The sequence below is a fragment of the Scyliorhinus canicula genome, chromosome 1, assembly GCF_902713615.1.
Source record: "Scyliorhinus canicula chromosome 1, sScyCan1.1, whole genome shotgun sequence".
In the NCBI taxonomy this organism is placed as follows: Eukaryota; Metazoa; Chordata; class Chondrichthyes; order Carcharhiniformes; family Scyliorhinidae; genus Scyliorhinus; species Scyliorhinus canicula.
The window spans coordinates 296159033-296181185 of record NC_052146.1 but is presented as its reverse complement, the minus strand read 5'-3'; the positions used below and the strand labels follow the sequence as shown (position 1 = coordinate 296181185).

The window sequence follows — 22153 nt, the reverse complement described above, 5'->3', positions numbered from 1 at the left end:
AACTTCATTTTAAAAATTAGTCTAACATATTGCTCCTCCTCATTTGCTCTCAGAAGAAAAAGTAATACATGCCTTGTTGGCAACTTCTGGATAAATTGTGTATACTCCACGTCTCGAACAGGATAGTACAACAGAAGGTGACCTGCAGATAAACAAAGAATGCTATTATACTTCTTTAAACCCATCATCTTGTCCACTGAGTTTATGTTCTGGGAGCCAACATTTATGTCATTAAATCTGATTTCCATCGTCTATCAGGAGACTATTGTTCTGTGGACAAGCTGGGCTAAAGAAAAAAAACACCTACTGTCTTCTTGACTATAATTTAACTAATTGAAATCATTGTTACTCATTACAAGTGGGTAATTATCAAATTAAATAAATATTATTAATGATTTTTTAAAAAAGTAAACACTTGCCAATTACCACCCATCAGCCACCAAATGGTTAATATCAAGCATCAATCATCCAAATGGTAAGTCATCAAGAATGTTGTAGTAAGAAGTCTTACAACACCAGGTTAAAGTCCAACAGGTTTGTTTCAAACACTAGCTTTCGGAGCACAGCTCCTGAAATGAAAATCGCTTAATGTCGCGAGTAGGCTTTAATGAAGTTACTGTGAAAAGCCCCTAATCGCCACATTCCGCCGCCTGTTCGGGGCGGCTGGTACGGAATTGAACCATGATGCTGGCCTGCCTTGGTCTGCTTTAAAAGCCAGCGATTTAGCCCAGTGTGCCAAACCAGTCCCTAAAGCTCCTTCCTCAGGTTCACCTGATTCATTCACCTGAGGAAGGAGCAGTGCTCCGAAAGCTAGTGTTTGAAACAAACCTGTTGGACTTTAACCTGGTGTTGTAAGACTTCTTACTGTGCTCACCTCAGTCCAACGCCGGCATCTCCACATCATCAAGAATGTCATCAACGAAAGAGAAAATGCTGGAAAATCTCAGCAGATCTGGCAGAATCTGTAGGGAGAGAAAAGAGCTAACGTTTCAAGTCCGATGACTCTTAGTCAAAGCTAACAGACAGAGAAAGGGGAAATATTTATATTGTGGAGTGAGAATGAAAGATGAGTCATAGCCACAGAAACTCGGGTAATCGGGTGCTAATGGCCACAGAAACCAAGGGGAAGTCTGACTGTCCCCAGGGCAGCAGGGTAGCATGGTGGTTAGCATAAATGCTTCACAGCTCCAGGGTCCCAGGTTCGATTCCCGGCTGGGTCACTGTCTGTGTGGAGTCTGCACGTCCTCCCCCTGTGTGCGTGGGTTTCCTCTGGGTGCTCCGGTTTCCTCCCACAGTCCAAAGATGTGCGGGTTAGGTGGATTGGCCATGCTAAATTGCCCGTAGTGTCCTAATAAATGTTGGGTTACGGGTATAGGGTGGATACGTGGGTTTGAGTAGGGTGATCATGGCTCGGCACAACATTAAGGGCCGAAGGGCCTGTTCTGTGCTGTACTGTTCTATGTTCTAGAACAAAAGATGTGAAAGGCACATATCTGTTCTCTCTGGGGACTGCCATTAGCACTCTTTCCCCTTGGTTTCTGTGGCCATTAGCACCCAGTTTCCCTGGGTTTCTGTGACTATGACTCATCTTTCATTCTCACTCCACAGTATAAATATTTCCCACTTTCTCTGTATATGCAGGGACTGGTTTAGCACAGGGCTAAATCGCTGGTTTTGAAAGCAGACCCAGGCAGGCCAGCAGCACGGTTCGATTCCCGTATCAGCCTCCCCGAACAGGCGCCGGAATGTGGCGACTAGGGGCTGGGTGAGCACAGTAAGAAGTCTTAAAACACCAGATTAAAGTCCAAAAGGTTTGTTTCAAACACTGGGCGGAATTCTCCGCTCCCGGGAAATATCGGGAGGGCCGTCGTGAACTCGGCCGAGTTTCACGACGGCCTCGGAGGCCGCTCCTCGCACCTTATTCTACCCTCCCGGCGGGGCTAGGAGCGGCGCTCCGTAAACCTCGGCCGCGGGGGCGTCGCGCGGAGAATGATGCAGCCGGCGCGCCTAATGACGTCAGCCGCGCATGCGCAGGTTGGCCGGTTCCGACACGCGCATGCGCGGCTGACGTCATGACGCTGACGGCATGAACCCGCGCATGCGCGGTGGCCGTCTTTCCCCTCAGCCGCCCCGCAAGACATGGCGGCTTGATCTTGCGGGGTGGCGGAGGCAAAATAGTGCGGTGGGCACCAATCGCGGGCCTGTCCCCTCCCGAGCACAGTCGTGGTGCTCTTTCCTTTCTAGGCCACCTACAAGGCCCAAACGGGCTTATCACTCTTGTTTCACGACGGCAGCAACCAGGTGTGTTTGCCGCCGTCGTGAAACGGCCGTGAACGGCAGGCCGCTCAGCCCATCCGGGTCGGAGAATCGCCGTTCGGCGTGAAAAACGGCGAGATTCTTCCGAGCGGGGGGGAATCGCGGGGGGCGCGTGAATTTTGCCAGGGGGCCGTCTCGCGATTCTCCCATGTCGCATGGGGAGCAGAGAATCGCGCCCAGCTTTCGGAATATTCACCTGAGGAAGGAGCAGTGCTCCGAAAGCTGGTGTTTGAAACAAACCTGTTGGACTTTAACCTGGTGTTGTAAGATTTTGTAGCTTTGACAAAGAGTCATCGGACTCGAAACGTTAGCTCTTTTCTCTCCCTACAGATGCTGCCAGACCTGCTGAGATTTTCCAGCATTTTCTCTTTTGTTTCAGATTCCAGCATCCAGTAACTTGCTTTTATTAAAGAATGTCATCAAACCTGCACTTCAGTAACCTTCATCCCCCAAAAATAAGCCAAAAGAAAAGGTCCCATCAGAACCACTCAGCTCAAGTCCTCCTCAAAGGCAGTACCAGAAAGCAGTGTCTGGGCATGGCGCCCTTCCTCCTGAGCAATGCCATGAGAGACCTGTTATGATTCATTGCAGCATGCCCTCACATGGGTGGGGATTGTTATGAGGAGTGACCCAATCATTACATAACCCCCCCCCCCCCCCCCCCGGTTGGGAAGAAAGTGCCTGGCAGCAGGGGGGAGAAAACCTCAGTTGGGGGAAATAAGGGGGGAAAGAGATGGGGAGAAGTTGGGGGGGTTGAAGGCTGGCTGCGTCAGATCACACATGGTGACAAAGGAAACAAGGGCACCACAAACAGCCACTTTGGAGGGTTTCACGTGCACCACTTTAGAAATGATCCTAAAAACCTCCTTCCAGTTCTGCTATAACTTTGGACAGGACCAAAACATATGAATCATCTCATCCTCGCCCTCGTGAGGTGCGCTCTGTATACCACCTTCAGCTGTATCAGCCCCAACCTCGCGCAAGAAGTGGAGGCATTCACTCTCCGGAGCACCTCACGCCAGAACCCCTCCTCCATATCCTGTCCCAACTCTTCCTCCCACTTAGCTTTGATCCCTTCCAGTGATGCCTTCTCCTCTTCCAAAATAGCTCCGTAAACCGCTGACACTACCCCCTTCTCCAGTCTCCCTGTTGTCAGCACCTCGTCCAGCAATGTGGAGGCCGGCTACTCCGGGGAGTTCTGTATCTCCTTTCTGGCAAAATCTCGAACATGCATGTATCTGAACATTTCCCCCTGTTCCAGCCCATACTTCGCTTCCAGCTCCTTCAATCCTGCAAACCGATCCCCAAGAAACAAATCTTTCAGTGTCTTAATCCCCTTCTCCTCCCATTTCCGAAAATTTCCATCCCACCTCCCTGGCTCAAGTCTGTGGTTCCCACGAATTGGCATTTCCCTTGCCCTGCCCCCAACCCGAAGTGTTGGCGAAAAGGCCTCCAAATTCTCAATGAAGCTATTATTACCGGACACCCTGAGTACTTCCCTGGGGCTATCGGGAGTGGCGCTATTGCTGGTGCTTTCAATCCCGACCCCCTGCACAAACCCTCCTCCATTCTGACCCACTGGGAATCAACTCCTCTTACCCAGCTCTGCACCTTCTCCACATTCGCCGCCCAGTAGTAATACATCAGGTTCGGAAGACCCAAACACATTCATATGCTTTAGTCCTGTCCAAAACTGGATGGGTATTGGAGGGAGGTCTTTACGGTAATCTCAAAGGTGGTGCACGTGAGACTCGAACCGGATCCCCTTGAAGCCATATTCGGGGTGTCGTATCGGCCGGATTGGAAGCAGGTGCGGAGGCAGATGTCTTGGCCTTCGCCTCGCTAATCGCCCAAAGGGGTGGAGATCGGCCTCTCCACTCTGTGCCTCGGCGTGGTGGGGGGGGGGGGGGGGGGGGGGGGGGGGGGGGGGGGTACCCAATTTTATTTTTCCAATTAAGGGGCAATTTAGCGTGGCCAATCCACCTACCCTGCAAATATTTGGGTTATGAGGGAGAAACCCACCAAACACGGGGAGAATGTGCAAACTCCACGTGGACAGTGACTCAGAGCCGGGATCGAACCTGGGACGTTGGCACAGTGAGGCTGTGGCGCTAACCACTGCCCCACCGTACTGCCCCTGCTTAAGGTCTTCACACTTGAGAAAGTAAAGTTAGAGTGGAGGATGGAAGGGTTCTACAACTCATTGTTGCTCGTTATGCTTTCCCTTAATTTGCTCTGTTTTAATTACCTTTGCACACGAGTCGCCAGGTATCTTTCTGATACCACCACAGGGTTCAAAGCCAAGTCCTGATCAATAACTCGATACACCAGTTAGTAAGTTTGAAATCAATACATATTTATTTACACACACAGTCAATTACTGCTCATGCATAAACTCTACTCTCTAAACTACAACTACTACTAAAAGCCTATACTTAGCTTCGAGTGGCCCACCCAGTCAGAGGAACAATGGCCGTTGTCCGGTACTGATACTGCTGGCTTCGAACTGGTACGGAATAGTAGCTAGGAGCGTCTATCTCGTAGCGTGCGTTGACCTTAGACTTACTTGGTTGATGCAGCTGTTAGGCAGGTCTCTCCCCACTGAGAGCCAAGGCCAAGAGAGCAAACTGAACTTGGGGACGCTATCTTATAGTCCTCAGGGGTTTCGCGCCCTTCTGGGCGGACCCTAGACTTGGTCCCAATTCATTGGACCATGTCCCAATCGTTCCTATCGATTTTCTCCAATACCGGAGGTGTTCCCTGATCGTTGGGCCGTTGTGGTCTATGTGGCCGTTGGCCTGCCTTTGTTTTAGCTCCCACTGGCGCCGGGGAGTCAGTCTTGGTCTCGATTGTTTCAATGTTTCTTTTGTCCCCGGAGATAGTTCATTAATATGTTAATGGCTATTGGTTTCAGTTCTGTCTGGGTTCTGCAAATCTTAATACACAGGAAACCTTGCACCTGCTTGTTTTCTCTGGTGTTGTCCCTGCACTCCTTGCGAGTGTCCACTTTGAATCGGGACGTGGCCACCCCAGGTGGCTACACTCCCTCTTTGTGATCCTCAGCGCGAAGCGTGAAGGATCACATTACTGCGATGTCTTTGTTCTCTGACCAAGCGGGCACTTATCTCTAGGCTCTACACTGACCCTGACTATGAAACCAATTTTAACTAAACAATTTTACAAACACATCATCAAAACTCTATGGGGGTGCTATGTCATTAAGGACATGCGTTACAAAAAATTAAAAAAACTGGAACCTCTAACTATCCTCAGTAAACTATTCTCAGTTAAATCATTCAAAAATATACTAACTTCTTAACTGTACAAACAGCAGCATTCAAATTCTCTCTGGTTTGGCAGTCAAACGCAGAGTTGTACATTCCTTTATTCCAAACAATCACATTTCTTTAATCACAAACGAAAACACATAAACAAAAAAACGAATGTACTTTATTACATGTCAAGGGGTTCGGGGACCTGGCGGAAACCAAAAATAGGGGATCTTATTCTGTATACCGGGGTGCGAGAGCGGTAGGCTCTCCTTTGCCATTTCTTCATGCGAATGGTCTGCACGATACTGCAAAGTATCGCCAGTGCTAGAAGTGCTTCAACAACATACGAGAGGGAATACCATGTGATAAACTTATCACACCATGTCGGGGTACTGTTGACTGTTACTGGGCTCTGTGTGCTATGGGGGAGTGAATCATTGACGGCCTGTGGGGTGGGGGTGAGGGGGTTCGCGTTCACGCGCAACCAAATGCATCCGGCTATGGTCCATATTACAAAGATGGAGGTCGTCTTCATCTTTCTCTTCTCTTCTCTCTTTTCTTGTCCTTCTTTGAGCTTCTGGGATTCTGTGAATACAAGCATAATCTCTGTTATTATCTTGCTTAAGATCTCGTGTGTTTGTCTGTCTGTCCTTTAGTGCCAATTACCCTTTATAATTGGTCACCATCTGTGACTCCCTCATTTTTTTTTTAAACCGAATTTCCGGACAAGACACTCATGAAAAATACTTAAACAGTGCGAGCCGTAACGCAGCCTGTGCGATTTACCATCCCAATGTTTGAGGATGTAAATAGCATGAGGGGAAGCAACCGAAGGGTTACTGTAAAACAAAACTAAAACTTTTGAAATGAAAGAGCCAAAATGAGGTGCGAATGGGCCGCGGCGGGTAAGAATTGGATGGAATCCCCGGGTAGGACGGGATGTGCTCTACCCAAGCTTAGCTGACCAGAGGGTGGGGGTCCTCAGGCAGGGTGAGGATAAGTGCAGTTTCTCCACTGCCTGAGTAACTGGCAAGAACGGGCAAGGAATGTAGCCATCGTGGGGGTTGCAGTACTGCCTCTTCTACCGTCAAATCTCAGAGGTTTCTGCTGATAAGCTTGCTGGCAAGTTTTCAGAGGTATCTGCGGACAAACTAGGCGTCTGGCCGTGAAAGGCTGTTTAAATTTCAAACAATGAACATTTAACAAAGACATACAAACAAACATGCAACGAAAATCGTGCAGGTTCCATCAGAAAGGACACCGTTTCTCTCTAGCGGTTCCTTTTAAAACATCATCTCGACACCTCAGTTTTCAGTTGCGAACAGGGTCGCAAAGGGATTTGCGTGGTGGGAGTCAGACTCAATGTCATCATCTTCTCCCGGCTGCCATACTCTTGACTGTATAAGTCTTGCTAAAACTGCATGGGGTGACTTGGAGTTCATCTCATCGTTCCTGATAAGCCTGAATGAATTGTCGCGGTGCCTTATGCGTGAGTCTAGTTGGGAGGTACTGAAGTTCAGTCCATAATCGTCGGGCGGTGGGTCTGGGTCTGGGGCTTTAATGTATGTGATCTCAAAGAGATCACTCAAATTGTTCTCAGAGTCGCTGGGAGTGGGGCCTGTTGCAGGGGGATAGTATTGTGATGTGCTGTGGCTGTCGTCAGTGCTTTCGCAGTCACTATCGCTGTTGCTGCTGTCTGGGGGTGGGGAGAGGCGGAATTGTGTCTCAGGGGGCGGAGTCGAAGTTGAGTCCGAGGATGGGCTGGACTGGCTGGGGAGGGGTGGAATGCGTTTTCTGTGGGCGGGGCGAGCTCGTCTGCTGCGGCGAGCAGGATGTGGTGTGTGTGGTTGCTCTGCGAGCCATAAGCCTTGAGCTGGTTTATATGAAACCACGCAGTCTTTCCATTGGGGTACTTTATCTTGTAGACAGAGGGGCTTACTTTGTCCGAAATGGAGTACGGACCTGAGTACTTAGGTGACAGGAATGTGCTGGGGTTGTAAAGGGATAGCATAACTTGCTGCCCTACTGCAAACTCAGTCGCATGCACTGTCTTGTCGAAACAAGCCTTGCTCTGTTACTTTCTGGTGCCCATTCTTACTGCGGCTGCTAGTTGTGCCGTTTTAACATTATCTATTAGCTGTTGCACAGCATTTTCGTGGGTGAGGGCCGTCACTTCAGGGCTGGTCAAGTCTAATCCCAATAAATATTCTGTTCCTTTCATGGGGCGTCTGGTCATGAGAGTGTGGGGGGTGTATCCTGTGGACGTGGATACCGTGTTTCTTAAAAACATTAATGCAAATGGGAGAACTGAGTCCCAGGTGCTATTGTTCTGCTGAACCATTTTCCTAAGGGTGGCTTTTAGTGTCCTATTCATCCTTTCGACAATACCACTTAACTGGGGGTGGTACGCGATATGAAACTTTTGAGTGATTCCAAATATTGTCAGGACGTTTTTCATAACTCATCCTGTAAAATGGGAGCCTTGATCGGACTCCATGCTACGGGGGAGTCCCCATCTTGTAAAGATGTGGTGGGTTAGTATTTTGGCTGTGGTCTTTGCCGTATTAGTGCGTGATGGGAATGCTTCTATCCATTTTGTAAATGTGTCGATGACCACCAACACATATTTATAACAATTTCCGCAAGGGGGTAAGGGTCCTATGAAGTCGATCTGGAGGTTAGTCCATGGGCCATTAACGGGGCGGGTGTGGGTAAGTTGAGCCTTCTTTGCATATCTGTCCGGATTGTTCTGAGCACAGATCAAACAATTCTCAACGTAGTGGGTGATGTCTGCTTTTAAATTTGGCCACCAACAGAGCGGTCTGAGGTGGGCTAAAGTGGGTACAATTTCCTGATGTCCATGATTGTCATGGAACAAACAAATGAATTGGTTCCTATCCTGCTCTGGAACTACATAAAGGCTATCTTTAAGAATCACACCATCATGTGTGGTCATGGAATTCTTAAATTTGTCGTAAGGGGCTGGGAAGGTTCCCTTTAAAACTTCCCTGAGCTTCTCGTCCTGTTTCTGTGCCTGGGTTAAATCCATGTTGGTCTGTGAGATCTGAACTGCGTGTACTGGGGCGTTTTCAGGGGGGGTTCCAAAAGTAACCATGTCTGGAACCTGCTTTTGCTAGGGCGTCTGCTTTTACATTTCCAGGTGGGGAAGAACGGTGGTGACTACGAACTTTTATAATGCCATATTTCCTGTCCTTTGCCTGCTTCAAAATATGGGGCTGATGGTAGGGGTTTTCCGTTTGCGGAAACAAATCCTCTTGCTTCCCACAGGGGTAGGAATTCCGTTAAGCTGTTACAGACATACAGGCTGTCCGAGTAGATGTCTGCTGGAGCAGGGAACGAATCGGGGTGATCAACAATATAAGCTATTGCCTCCAGTTCTGCTGCCTGCGAGCCGAAGTGTCCTGGCAACTTTAGGGAAATCTCTTCCAGGGCACGTCCCTGCGCGTCCTCTACATAAATACCGCATCCTGTTATGCGTTTTCCGTCTAAAACCGTGGAGGAGCCATCCACATAGATTTTCAGGAGTGCGCAAGTGTCTGTGGGCTGGGGTCTCTGGGGTGAACTACATATCTTCCTGGGAGGTGTTTTTGAAATGAAGGGGCCTGTGTTGTGCTGTGTGGTGATAATTTCACATTCATGAGGGGTGCCTGGGTACTGTAAATTGTCTGCAAGGAAAGTGTGTGTCTTTGTTCTTTTAACTGTGATGTCCCGTCCCTGTAAAAGGTTCCAACGGGCTGCTCGGATCTGGCTGACTGCGCCATCTTTAAGTCAGCCATCTAATAATAGCTGTGTCGGGTGTGTTCTGTGAGGATGGTGATGGGGTTGAGTCCTGTTATGTATGAAAAATACTGAACTGCCCAAAAAACTGCGAGCAGGTGCCTTTCACAGGCGGAAAATCCTTGCTCGACGGGGTCTAAAACTCTTGATGCGTAAGCTACGGGTCTTAACTGTTCATGCCGTTCCTGGAGGAGCACAGCCGAAAGGGTTCGGTCGGTGCTTGCTACTTCAATAGCGTAGGGGGAAAGTGGATCTGGAACCTGTAGTGCGGGGGTCTGTGTTGAGGGCTCTTTTTAAAGCATCCACGGCATCTGTATGCTGCAGAAACCATTCCCACGGTGCCTTTTTCTTAAGAAGGTCGGATAGGGGCGCTGCTTTAGTGGCAAAACCGTCAATGTGGTTTCGGCAGTAGCCAACCCGTCGTAAAAACGACTGGAGGGCTGAGACATTGTGGGGAAGGGGCAATTTGACAATCGAGTCAATCCTTTTATGCTCGATCTTGCGTTTACCATGCGTGATAACTGTTCCCAAATATATCACTTTTTCTTCCAAAATCTGGGCCTTTTTGGGGTTAACCTTACATCCAATTTCTTTCAGGAGTCCTAAGAGTTCTGCTAGAAGCGAAATGTGCTCTGCCTTTGTGTCTGTCTGCAGTAACAGGTCGTCTACATACTGGACCAGACATTCGGGGCGGGAAAATTTAGCTAATCCATTTGCCAGCTGTCGGTGGAAAATGGAGGGGGAGTTGTGGAATCCTTGTGGAAGGCATGTCGACGTGTACTGCTGTCCTTACATAGAACAGTACAGCACAGAACAGGCCCTTCGGCCCTCGATGTTGTGCCGAGCCATGATCACCCTACTCAAACCCACGTAACCACCCTATACCTGTAACCCAATAACCCCCCCTTAACCTTACTTTATTAGGACACTACGGCCAATTTAGCATGGCCAATCCACCTAACCCGCACATCTTTGGACTGTGGGAGGAAACCGGAGGAAACCCACGCACACACAGGAAGGACGTGCAGACTCCGCACAGACAGTGACCCAGCCGGGAATCGAACCTGGGACCCTGGAGTTGTGAAGCATTTATGCTAACCACCATGCTACCGTGCTGCCCACTTTAAAAGTGAATGCGAATTTTACTGGCACGCTTTAGCAAATGGAATGGACCAGAAGCCGTTACTTATGTCCAAAACCGTAAAGAATCGTGAATGGAGTCCCTGCTTGAGCATGGTCTCGGGACTTGTGGCTACAGTGGGGGTGGCGGCTGGGGTCATTTTGTTCAGTTCCCGGTAATCAATGGTCAGTCGCCATGACCCATCGGGTTTCCTGACCGGCCAAATCGGGGCATTATTAGTGGAGGCTACTGATCTCAGTACACCCTGTTCTAACAAGCTGTCTATTACCTTTGAGATTTCTCCCTCTGCTTCCTGGGGAAATCCGTACTGTTTCTGGGGTCTGGGGTCAGGACCTGTAATCTGCACTGAGCCAGCCATTCTGCCACAGTCGTGCTTGTGCTGTGCAAATGCTGCTTTGTGTTCTTGCAGGACCGTCATAACGTGTTTATCTGAACTAATTGTCCTTGTATCAAGCCAGTATTCACCTACTGTGCTGATCCTATTAGCATAATCTCCTACTGTGAGCGTGGCAGGGGCTCTTGCTGTTTTTGCCATTCTCCAGACACATTTGTTTACTGGATCGAATGAAAGGTTATGGAAACTCATAAAATCGATGCCTAAAATGTGTTCTGCTGTGTGGGGCAGATCAACTAACACTATGGGGTGCTTTGTGGTTATATTGCCGATTTGTATGGATACAGGGGCTGTGATGTGTCCCTGCTGTGAGTGGCCTGTAAAGCCGCTGAGGGTGATGGTGTCTGTAGTGGGCGACGTGTCCTTCTGAAACATGGTGGAGGAATTGAGTGTGGTGCGGGACCCTCCTGTGTCCCAAAGAAATTCAACGGGCTGACCCCGTACTTTTGCTGCAACGACCGGTCAGCCGGACTTATCCCAAAGGGTGTCGCAGACCCAAGTTGGGGAGCCCGAACACAGTCAGTCTGTGCCGTTCATGTCTCCCTGGTCTGAACAGGCGCTAACAATGTGAATAGGCGTTGTCCTATTCCTATTTACCATGCCTGTCTGTTGGGCTCTCTGTGGTTTTTGTGGGGCATTGCACTGTCGTGCAAAGTGTCCGAACTGACCGCAGTTGTAACACCACTGTGATTTGGGCTGGGGTGGGCTGTTTCTACCCTCATTTATCCATGCAGGGTTATGGTGCGCTTTAATTACATGCATATCTGCATCTGCCTGCTCTTCCTTGGGTTTCCCAAAATTGGTCTTGTTGTGTACGGACTGCTCCCATGCGTGGGACAACCTTTTTAAAACCCATTTCTCATTGTGGGCCTCATCTGAGGGGTCATAATTTGTGCAAGCTCTCTGTCCTGCCTCTGTTGCATGAGAGATCACGATTCGAGTCCATTTTGCCATGTTATCTGGGGACAAATGGGCTCGGGCTAATTCTCTAAAAACTGCAGTGAAATGAATCCACTAGCGTCCAGCAAACGCTGTGGAGTGCTCTGTCTTCTTTTGACTGCATCTATTCAGGCCTTCTACCGGGTCTCCTCTGTTATAGCCGATCACATCAAGGATCGCTGTGTGCATCTCTGCTAGGGTGCCTCCTTCTACATTCTATGGGTCGGGAAGGGCTGCTACTACTGAAGGATCTAGGCTCAAAACTGTGAGCTTCACCTGCTCTCTCTCGTCCAGGCCGTACATGGTGGCCTGTTGTTTAACCTTCGCAAAGAATTGGTGGGGGTCTGAAGTGGGGAGGAACAGTGTGATTTTCTCACACGTGTCCCGTAATTGGGTCACGGTTAAGGGGGTTGTATACAGAAAGTCTGATTCACTTTCTGCTGCGGCTCTGCGGTGTGTGGTTACCGGATTCATGGTGGTGTGTTTTCCCTGTTCAGTGGGGGGTTGGGGTGCTCTCCTTTTCTGGGGCTTCTACTGCGTACGTGCTCCATGCACGTACCTATGGGCTGTTTCATTTAATTCCTGCCAATCGGGGCCGTTTTCCTCATCTAGTTGGGATCCGAATGTGCTCTGAAAGCCATTCTGAACTGAAAGTAGGGATTGCAATTCTGCAATTTGCTTCCGGCACTTTGCATGGTCTACCGAGCTCTGCCTTTGTTCCGTTGTGGAAGCATGGAGTGCTCATAGGGCTGCTTTTAAATCACTGCACTGCTTCTGCAATGCCTCTACCTGCTGTTCTGTTTCTTGTCTTACCAGGACCGCACGTTGTGTGTCCTGGTAGGCCTTGTCGTACTGGGTCTGGAAGCTGCTTAAGTGCGCCAGACAAGACTGGTGTGCCCTCTTGGCATCATCCACCTCTCTGTCTTTTGCTGCTAACCTCCCTTTTAAATCTCTGTTCTCTCTCTCTATCTCGCTCACATCTACCTTACTCATTCTATCTCTCTCCTCTATCTCTCTACGGAGCGTCCTAACGACCTCCTCTGTGCCTCGCAATTGTGCCAGACAGGACACAATTGCCATCGGCTTGCAAGCTTTTCTCAAGCTCTTCTTGTGAATCTCTGTCAGGTTCTCCCACCAAGTATCTCCTATACTCCCGGGACCTTTTTCTTCATTCACGCAAAATTCGCTCCAATGGGGCCATCCTTTCCCTTTGAGGTACTTCCTAATCTCATCTTCCCAAACGGGACACTGTCCTACTCTGCTGGTCGCTGCGACTTCAAATTCCTGTGGGTTCATAAGGCGTTCCATTGCCTCCACTGCCATTTTTCCTATTTCTGGGTCTGTTACTAAATTTGGAACAGGGAGTGATAAAGCGGTGATGTAAACACGGGTACGGCTTACGCTAATTATCCGGCCTAGAAAACTCTCGACAGTTTTACGCAACAAAATCTCTCAGGTTTACCTTATATCCCTGTTAGTACGCATGCATTAACACACTTCCGAATTCTGGAGGATTGATCAGTACTGCTTAAACACTTGTGGTTCTTCTGTTTTCAATTGGATTTCTAATTCAAATTTTGGATTCTCTCGGATTGGGCGGACCACTTCTAAGTTGAGTCCCGGCGCAGTCGCCAGCAAATGTTGCTCGTTATGCTTTCCCTTAATTTACTCTGTTTTAATTACCTTTGCTCAAGAGTCGCCAGGTATCTTTCTGATACCACCACAGGGTTCAAAGCCAAGTACTGATCAATAACTCGATACATCAGTTAGTAAGTTTGAAATCAATACACATTTATTTACACACACAGTCAATTACTGCTCATGCATAAACTCTACTCGCTAAACGACAACTACTACTAAAAGCCTATACTTAGCTTCGAGTGGCCCACCCAGTCAGAGGAACAATGGCCGTTGTCCGGTTCTGATACTGCTGGCTTCGAACTGGTACGGAATAGTAGCTAGGAGCGTCTATCTCGTAGCGTGCGTTGACCTTAGACTTACTTGGTTGATGCAGCTGTTAGGCAGGTCTCTCCTCACTGAGAGCCAAGGCCAAGAGAGCGAACTGAACTTGGGGACGTTATCTTATACTCCTCAGGGGTTTCGCGCCCTTCTGGGCGGACCCCAGACTTGGTCCCAATTCATTGGACCATGTCCCAATCGTTCCTATCAATTTTCTCCAATACCGGAGGTGTTCCCTGATCGTTGGGCGGGCCCTATGTGGCCATTGGCCTGCCTTTGTTTTAGCTCCCACTGGCGCCGGGGAGTCTGTCTTGGTCTCGATTGTTTCAATGTTTCTTTTTGTCCCTGGAGATAGCTCATTAATATGTTAATGGCTATTGGTTTCAGTTCTGTCTGGGTTCTGCAAATCTTAATACACAGGAAACCTTGCACCTGCTTGTTTTCTCTGGTGTTGTCCGTTTTTCCCTGCACTCCTTGCGAGTGTCCATTTTGAATCGGGATGTGGCCACCCCAGGTGGCTACATCATTGGTCTTGTTCACATGCAGTTTCATGAATTTGATGACATCGAACATTAATGGTTTGGAATGTATAAGTTATTGATGATTCTTTTTCATTGGTGTTTTGTATTCAAAATGTTGGGAGTGGTTTGAGGGTGGGTGGGATAAGGGGATTGCAATTGTATTTGTTGTTATTGTTGATTATCTTGTGCTGTAAATTTTGATGAAAATGTGCAAAAGGAGAATAAAAATATTTATTTTTAAAAATAGCATGAGGGAAAGGATATTCTAAGTGTATAGATGTTTAGTGCACTACATTCATGCATTTCATGATAGGTTCTCTTACAGTGGGTAACTGATTTTCCTGCATTGCAGCCAGGTTCACAGTGTTATGAAGGTGATATTCACAATATTGGCTATCTTGCTCCTGTCCCCTCTTGGCTGCTCTCTGACCAGCACTCAAAACCTAACAAAGTCCCTGATCCATTAAATCACTTCCTCTAGAAAAAAACATTTTGTGAATATCTAACTGCTCTGTGGCTCACTCTGTTCATAGACTTTTTAAAAGTTTTTTTTAAAACAGATTGCTTGCTCATTTAATCTGGTGCAGGCTTTTAAAACAAAATGTGATTTGTCACCCATCAAAGGGAAAGTGCTTCAGCACAGACATTTTCCAAACTTGGATCTTACTCACTATATTTTAATTTGGCTGGTTGAAGATTTGCACAGGGTCAGCATCATTATAGGTGAACAGGTTCAATTTGGCCAATTGAAAAATATATGAAAAACAATTATACAATAAATTCTTTGCAAAAATTATTCTAGCACCAACTTGTTGTCAAGTGTTTACTACAATATGTTAGATGTTCGTTTTCTCTGTCAGAAAGTCCAAATGAACAGCTGCTACTCTCTATTAAATAGTGCCTTAAATTTAACCTTACTTCAGATCATCGACTGTACACTCTGGTGGAACAGACCATTGACTAAATGAGTTTCCTTCATAATCCAGATGGAGCTGTAAACAGTAAAACAGTTTATATTAACAAGTGTTGAACCAGGCTGAATTGCATTTGTAAAATATTGATAACATCATCGTGCAATATCTCAAAACACTGTACAGATGGGACAATGGCACTCAACAGTAAAGGGAGAAGAGTTAAAGGAAATGACTAAATGTCTGGGCAAAGAGATGGAAGTTTTGAGGAGTGGAGAAAGAAAGAATGATTTAAGGAGAGCACTTTAGCCTCTGAGTCCAAGATGTCTTTTAAGGCTTTTTGATTGAAAGCAAAGTTGAGACAGGTAAATGTAAAAGAAGGCAGAGTTAGAAAAAAGCAGGATTTGCAAAGGTATACACAGTTGAAGAGATTTTTAAATTTTCATTTACAGGATGTGGGCGTCAATGGCTAGGCCAGCATTAGGCCCATCCGTATTTGCCCTTGAAAAGTGTTGCTGAGTGTGTAGGTATACCCACAGTGCTGTTAAGGGAGGAGTTCCAGGATTTTAACCCAGCGACAGTGAATGAAGGGTAATATATTTCCAAGTCAGGATGGTGAGGGACTTCGAGAGGAATTTCGAAGTCGTGGCATTCCCAGGTACCTGCTGTCCGTGTCCTTATAGATGGTAGAGGTTGTGGGTTTGGAAGGCGATGCCAAGGAGCCTTGGTGAGTTCCAGCAGTACATCTCGTAGATGTTCACGCGGTTGCTGCTGCATGGGGATGGTGGAGGGAGTGAATGTTTGTGGAAAGGGAGCAATTAAACAGCTGCTTTGTCCTGCATGGTGTCGAGCTTCTTGAGAGTTGTTGGAGCTGTACCCATCCAGGCAAGTGAAGAAAATTCCATCACACTCCTGACAGCACCTTGTAGATGGTGGACAGGCTTTGGGGAGTCAGGAGATGAGTTACTTGCGATTCCCAGCCTCTGACCTGCTCATGTAGCCACAGTATTTATATGGTTAGTCCCGTTCAACTTGTGGTCAATAATAACTCCCAGAATATTGATAGCGGGGGAATTCAATTATGGTAATACCATTGAATGTTAAGGAGCGATGGTTGGAATCTCTTTTGTTAGAAATGGTTATTGCCTGGCATTCGTGTGGCACGAATATTATAGAACATAGAACATAGAACATTACAGCGCAGTACAGGCCCTTCGGCCCTCGATGTTGCGCCGACCTGTGAAACCATCTGAAGCCTATCTGACCTACACTATTCCATTTTCATCCATGTGTCTATCCAGTGACCACTTAAATGCCCTTAAAGTTGGCGAGTCTACTACTGTTGCAGGCAGGGCGTTCCATACCCCTACTACTCTCTGAGTAAAGAAACTGCCTCTGACCTATATCTACCACCCCTCAATTTAAAGCTATGTCCCCTCGTGTTGGTCATCACCATCCGAGGAAAAAGACTCTCACTGTCCATCCTATCTAACCCTCTGACTATCTTATATGTCTCTATTAAGTCACCTCTCAGCCTTCTCCTCTCTAATGAAAACAACCTCAAATCCCTGAGCCTTTCCTTGTAAGACCTTCCCTCCATACCAGGCAACATCCTAGTAAATCTCCTCTGAACCCTTTCCAAAGCTTCCACATCCTTCCTATAATGTGGTGACCAGAACTGCACGCAGTACTCCAGGAGCGGCCGCACCAGAGTTATGTACAGCTGCAGCATGACCTTGTGGCTCCGAAACTCAATCCCCCTACTGATAAAGGCTAGCACACCATATTGCCATTTGTCAGCCCTAGCCTGGATATTGTCCAGATCTTGTGACATTTGGACATGGACTACTTCAGTTTCTGAGGAGCCTTGAATGGTGCTGAACACTGTGCAATCATCAATGAATATCCCTACTTCTGACCAAAAGATGGAAGGAAAGTCATTGATGAAGCAGCTAAAAATGGCTGGGCCAAAGACCTGAGGTAGAGAATGGCAATAACATAGAGGGCTTGAAGATGTTGAAATGGATTTTAATTGCAAAGGACCAGGAATTGGGGGAATTAATGATGCTGGGCAGTACAGGATTCAGGATGAATAGATAGCACTTCTGAAGTTAAAGGTCCATCATTCTGATGTCTTAGTAGGCTAACATCATTCTTCCAAAGGAAGATGAAAAATTCAGTTCGCCTGCATGGAGTCTTAAGGACGAATGAATATGGTGTAGAAATTGCAAGTTAAAAGTATGTAGATCTGGATAATATATGGTTAATGGCATGGATGATGGATTGGTTAACAGACAGTAAGCTGAAAGTAGGGGCAAACTGGGCATTTTAAAATCAGCAGGCTGTGAGTAGTGGAATGCTGCATGGATCAGTGTTGGGGCCTTAGCTATTTACAATTTATATTAATTAGATTAAGAAAATGCGGCGTATGAGGGGCATGTACATAGTATATAGGATGGCCTCCACACTGCCATCCCCTCATAATTTTGTAGACTTCTATCAGGTCGCTCCTCAACCTCTGTTGCGCCAATGCGAACAAACCCGAGTTTATCCAACCTAGGGTTTAATCCTAAATTAATCTTGACAGTTTATATCAATCTCAGACACTGAATTCAATTACAAACTTATAATCAGCAAGCAGTTACTGATGAATTATTGTAACACACTAATATTTATTTAACAATTAACCCCATCTGCTAATTATTTGCATGTTTAATATCTAAATGTTAATTCTAAGGCTATCAAACAATCATTGTTGTTTGATTTTATTGATATTTGCCAAAGTTAATTCATTCATCAGTACCTTGTGAGGATCATGATTATTCAAACAGCCATGTGAAATAGTTTGCCAAGCTGCACCAGTAGTGGAAAGGATGGATACTGAGTCTAATGCGAGGGATTGATCAAGCAGATTGCTTTGTCCTCAAAGGTGTGCAGCTTCTTGATTGGGATTTAATGTGGGCGCACGAGGTCTCGGTCATTGGTTGAAGAACTGCAGGGAGTCCCAAGTCACTTTTCTGCAAGATGTCTGACTTTATTGTATTGATTAAGCCTTCAGTAGGGCAGCAATGCTGCCTCCAAGAGGTGTAGAGGCTAGCAATTCTCCATTTCCAGCAGCACCATCCAAAGCAGTGGTCACTGCCAGTACTACAGCAGGGCCTACCATTAGGATCACCAATGGATCCCCAGATTGTGTACAGGATGGGGGTTCCAGAGAAAGGAATTGTCATCAAGTGAAGAGGGTTAAGGAAGTGGTTTCCTGGGCCCCTTTCCTAATGCCAGTTCTGTCAGTCAGGCAAAGTGTGTGTGTGAATAAGGCAAACAGGACAATATTGCTGGGCAGCATCCCCAGGTGGCAAGTTTGGTGGCCTTTATTTAGCCACTTGAGAGCCTCAATTGGTCTCCAAACAGGAAGGCCCTCCCCCCATAAGCATTCCCATCTTGGACTTGATTGGAGGGATTGGGAGGCGGTGGGATCTCCACCTGGTACCTCCCATTCAAGAAAACAGTATTGCCACCTCTGAACCTGTCCAGATTCATTAAATCATGCTCCTTGAATGCTGTTGCGGTTACACCCATTCAAGCAGTCTTGATTAAATCCTTAAATCATTAATCTTAGAATCTACAGTGCTGAACGAGGCCATTCGGCATATCGAATCTGCACCGGCCCTTGGAAAGAACACCCTACTTAAGCCCACAGCTCCACCCTATCCCCATAACCGCACCTAAAATTTCTTTGGACACTAAGGGCAATTTAGCGTGACCAATCCACCTAACCTGCACATCTTTGGACTGTGGGAGGAAACTGGAGCACCCGGAGGAAACCCATGCAGACACAGGGAGAACGTGCAGACTCCGCACGCACAGTAACCCAAGCCGGGAATCGAACCTGGGACCCTGGAGCTGTGAAGCAACAGTGCTAACCACTGTGCTACTGTGCTGCCTTCAGGAGATGAGGATATGACTGAACATTTGGAGAGACAAAGCTTAATCCACGGTTGTCATCATTGTTTTATGAAGGGTAAGTCATGCTCGACAAACTTGCCTAAATTTTTTGAGGATGTAAGCAGCAAGGTGGATAATGGGGAACATGTGGATGTAGTATATTTAGACTTCCAGAAGCCAGGTGCCGCATAAAAGACTGATCCAGAAGGTGAGATTGCAGGGGATTGGGGGTAGAGTGCTGGATTGGATTGAGGATTGGCTGACTCATAGCAAGTAGAGGATCGGGATAAATGGGTCCTTCCCTGGCTGTATTTGCAGATGATACTAAAATAGGTGTGAAAGAAGGCAGTGAACAGAAGATAAAGAGTTTACAGAGATAATAGATAGGCTAGGAGAATGGGCCAAAATTTGGCAGGTGGAGTTTAATGTGGATAAGTGTGAGATTATCCATTTTGGCCGAAAGAATAGAAAGGCAAATGATCATCTAAATGGAAAGCAGATTCAAAATACGTCTGGGCAGAGGGACCTGGGTGTCTTTGTTTATGAATCACAGAAAGTCTGTATGCAGGTTTAGCATGTAATAAAAAAGGCAAATGGAATGTTAATGTTTATTGCAAAAGGACTGGAGTATAAAAGTAGAGAAGTGTTTTTGCAATTGTATAGGGTGTTGGTGAGACTACATCTGGAGTCCAGTTATGTCCAGTTTCGGTCTCCTTATTTGAAGAAGGATGTGGTGGCATTGGAGGTAGTTCAGAAGAGGTTTTCCAGATTGATTCCAGGGATGAAAGTGCTGATTTATGAGGAGAGATTAACAGTATGGGCTTATACTTGCTGGAGTTTAGAAGAATGAGAGGAGATCTGATCGAGGTATAAACATAGACAAAATGTTCCCCCTTGTGGGGCAATCTAGAACAAGAGGTCACAGATATAGGTTGAGAGGCGGTAGACTTAAAACTGAAATGAGGAGGAACTATATCTCGCAGAGGGGTGTGAATTTGTGGAATGCGCTGTCCCATAGTGCGGTGGAATCTGAATCATTAAATGGTTTCAAGAAGGAGATATATATTTATTTATGATAAAAAAACGGGTTAAAGGGCAACAGGCCGGGAGGTGGATTTGAGACCAGGAAGAGATCAACCATGATCTGATTGAATGGCGGAGCAGGCTGGAAGGGCTGAATTGCCTACTTCTGCTCCTAATTCCTATGTTCCTAAATGTCTTGAATGATCAGGGAGTGAGCCATGTGCCAAAGAGTATCCCAGCCTCTGTTCTATTACTGCAGCCACAATGTTGACATGACTGGTCCAATTAGGCTTCTGGTCCATAGTGCCCACCAAACTTTTGATTCTGGGTTCAACAATGGTGACAAAATTGAAAGTCAACAAGAATTCATTGCACTGTTCCTTTTTGAAGATGGTCCTTAACTGACACAAGCATAGTATCAATGTCGCCAGCCCAAGCTGGAATGTTGTACAATTCACCCGACAGGCCTACAGCTGGCAACTTATAAGAGGAAAGGACATTGTTGAATCAATACACCAAAATCCTGGGGATACAATGAATGACTTCCAACAATGAAGACCATCGTTCTCTGTGAAAAGAATAACTCTAAATGCTCCTGAATATTCTCTTTGGCACCTTGTGACTTCAGATTTGCTGACAATTGGGCAGTATTCTTCACGTTAGATTTACCTTTTTTGGTAGAAATGCAGGGCAGTGAGAAGATGCCAATGCTACAAATGCACAGAAGCATCTGGGCAAGGGTAGACACCCATTCTGATTCACAGGTATTCAGCACTACAGCAAAATGGTGTCAGATGCCATTGCCCAGACAATGTTCAATGTACTCAATCTCTTTTTAATCAAGGAAACTAAATTATATGGACAGCAGCATCTATACTCTGGGGACTGGAGGAGCAGGATCATCTAATCCTCACTTTTGGCTGAAGACACTTGGAAATATTTCTGTCTTTTGCTCAGCTCCACCATACATACTTCAGAATGGAGCTTGTGGTGATATGCTTATGGCTATATCATAGTTGGATGGTGTGCAACCTCCAACCAGAAGGTGGCGATACAGACACACCAATGGTGACTAGACTAAGGTCATGTGACCTGTGACACCGATATATAAAGGGAGACACATCCGGCCATCTTCAGAAAAAGATTGAGATAGGAATAAGACATACAAGTAAATGGTCAGTGTTAGATGCAAGTTCCAAAGGAGTAGTAGTAGGCTCCATGATAACGTGCTCTGTATCAGATTGTTATCTTACCACACGAGACTTAATAAAGGATTCTGATTTGGACAAGACAAAGTGTTTGGTGAGTTCCTTTGTAAAGTACAAAGGACCAAAAACAACATGGTACCATGAGTGTTGAAGATTTAAAAATAGTGACGGCAGTGACAACGTTAGGCATTCCAGACTGGAAGACCAATCTGGTGAACTGAGCCTGAGCCAACTCAACGCACTAGAATAATCTTTATTGTAACAAGTAAGCTTACATTAACACTGCAATGAAGTTACTGTGAAAAGTCCCTAGTCACCACATTCCGGTGCCTGTTCGGGTACACTGAGGGAGAATTCAGAATTCTCAGCTGGTTTGGGAATTGAACCCACGCTGCTGGCCTTGATCTGCATCACAAACCAGCTGTCTAGCCTACTGAACTAAACTGAGCTACAGATGGACGAGGGGACCCTGCCACCTCCAGTTCATGGGTAACATGGAACAAAATTGGCGCTTCTTTAAGTAGCAATTCTGATTCTACCTCTGAGCCCTAGGCCTGCTGGCACAGCCTGAAGACAGGCTTCTTGCATTGCTACTAGCGGCGGTAGGTCCTCAAGCAATAGAACTATATAATACATCTGTGGTGCCAAAGAGAACAGAACCTATAATTAAGTGTTACAATTCTTCAAATGCTATTGCTCTACGAAAAATGGCAAAGCATTTGAACG

The 22153-nt window shown here is 46.6% G+C and overlaps 1 protein-coding gene across 4 annotated transcripts in view; it reads right to left on the bottom strand.

The window, feature by feature from the left end:
* Positions 1 to 22153, bottom strand: part of LOC119975857 (cation channel sperm-associated protein subunit epsilon-like) — a 223616-nt gene that overhangs the window by 183796 nt on the left and 17667 nt on the right. For 3 of the 4 annotated variants that reach the window (XR_005462814.1, XM_038815749.1, XM_038815740.1), the window contains exons 3-4: positions 15259 to 15332; positions 73 to 142 (exon numbers count right to left, since the gene is read on the bottom strand). Coding sequence is in view for 2 of the 4 variants with exons in the window: in XM_038815749.1 (XP_038671677.1) it covers positions 73 to 142; positions 15259 to 15332 (144 nt within the window). In the remaining 2 variants the exon portion in view is untranslated. Of the gene's footprint in view, positions 1 to 72; positions 143 to 874; positions 916 to 15258; positions 15333 to 22153 lie in introns of those variants that run through there. The other variant, XR_005462817.1, reaches the window with a different exon arrangement.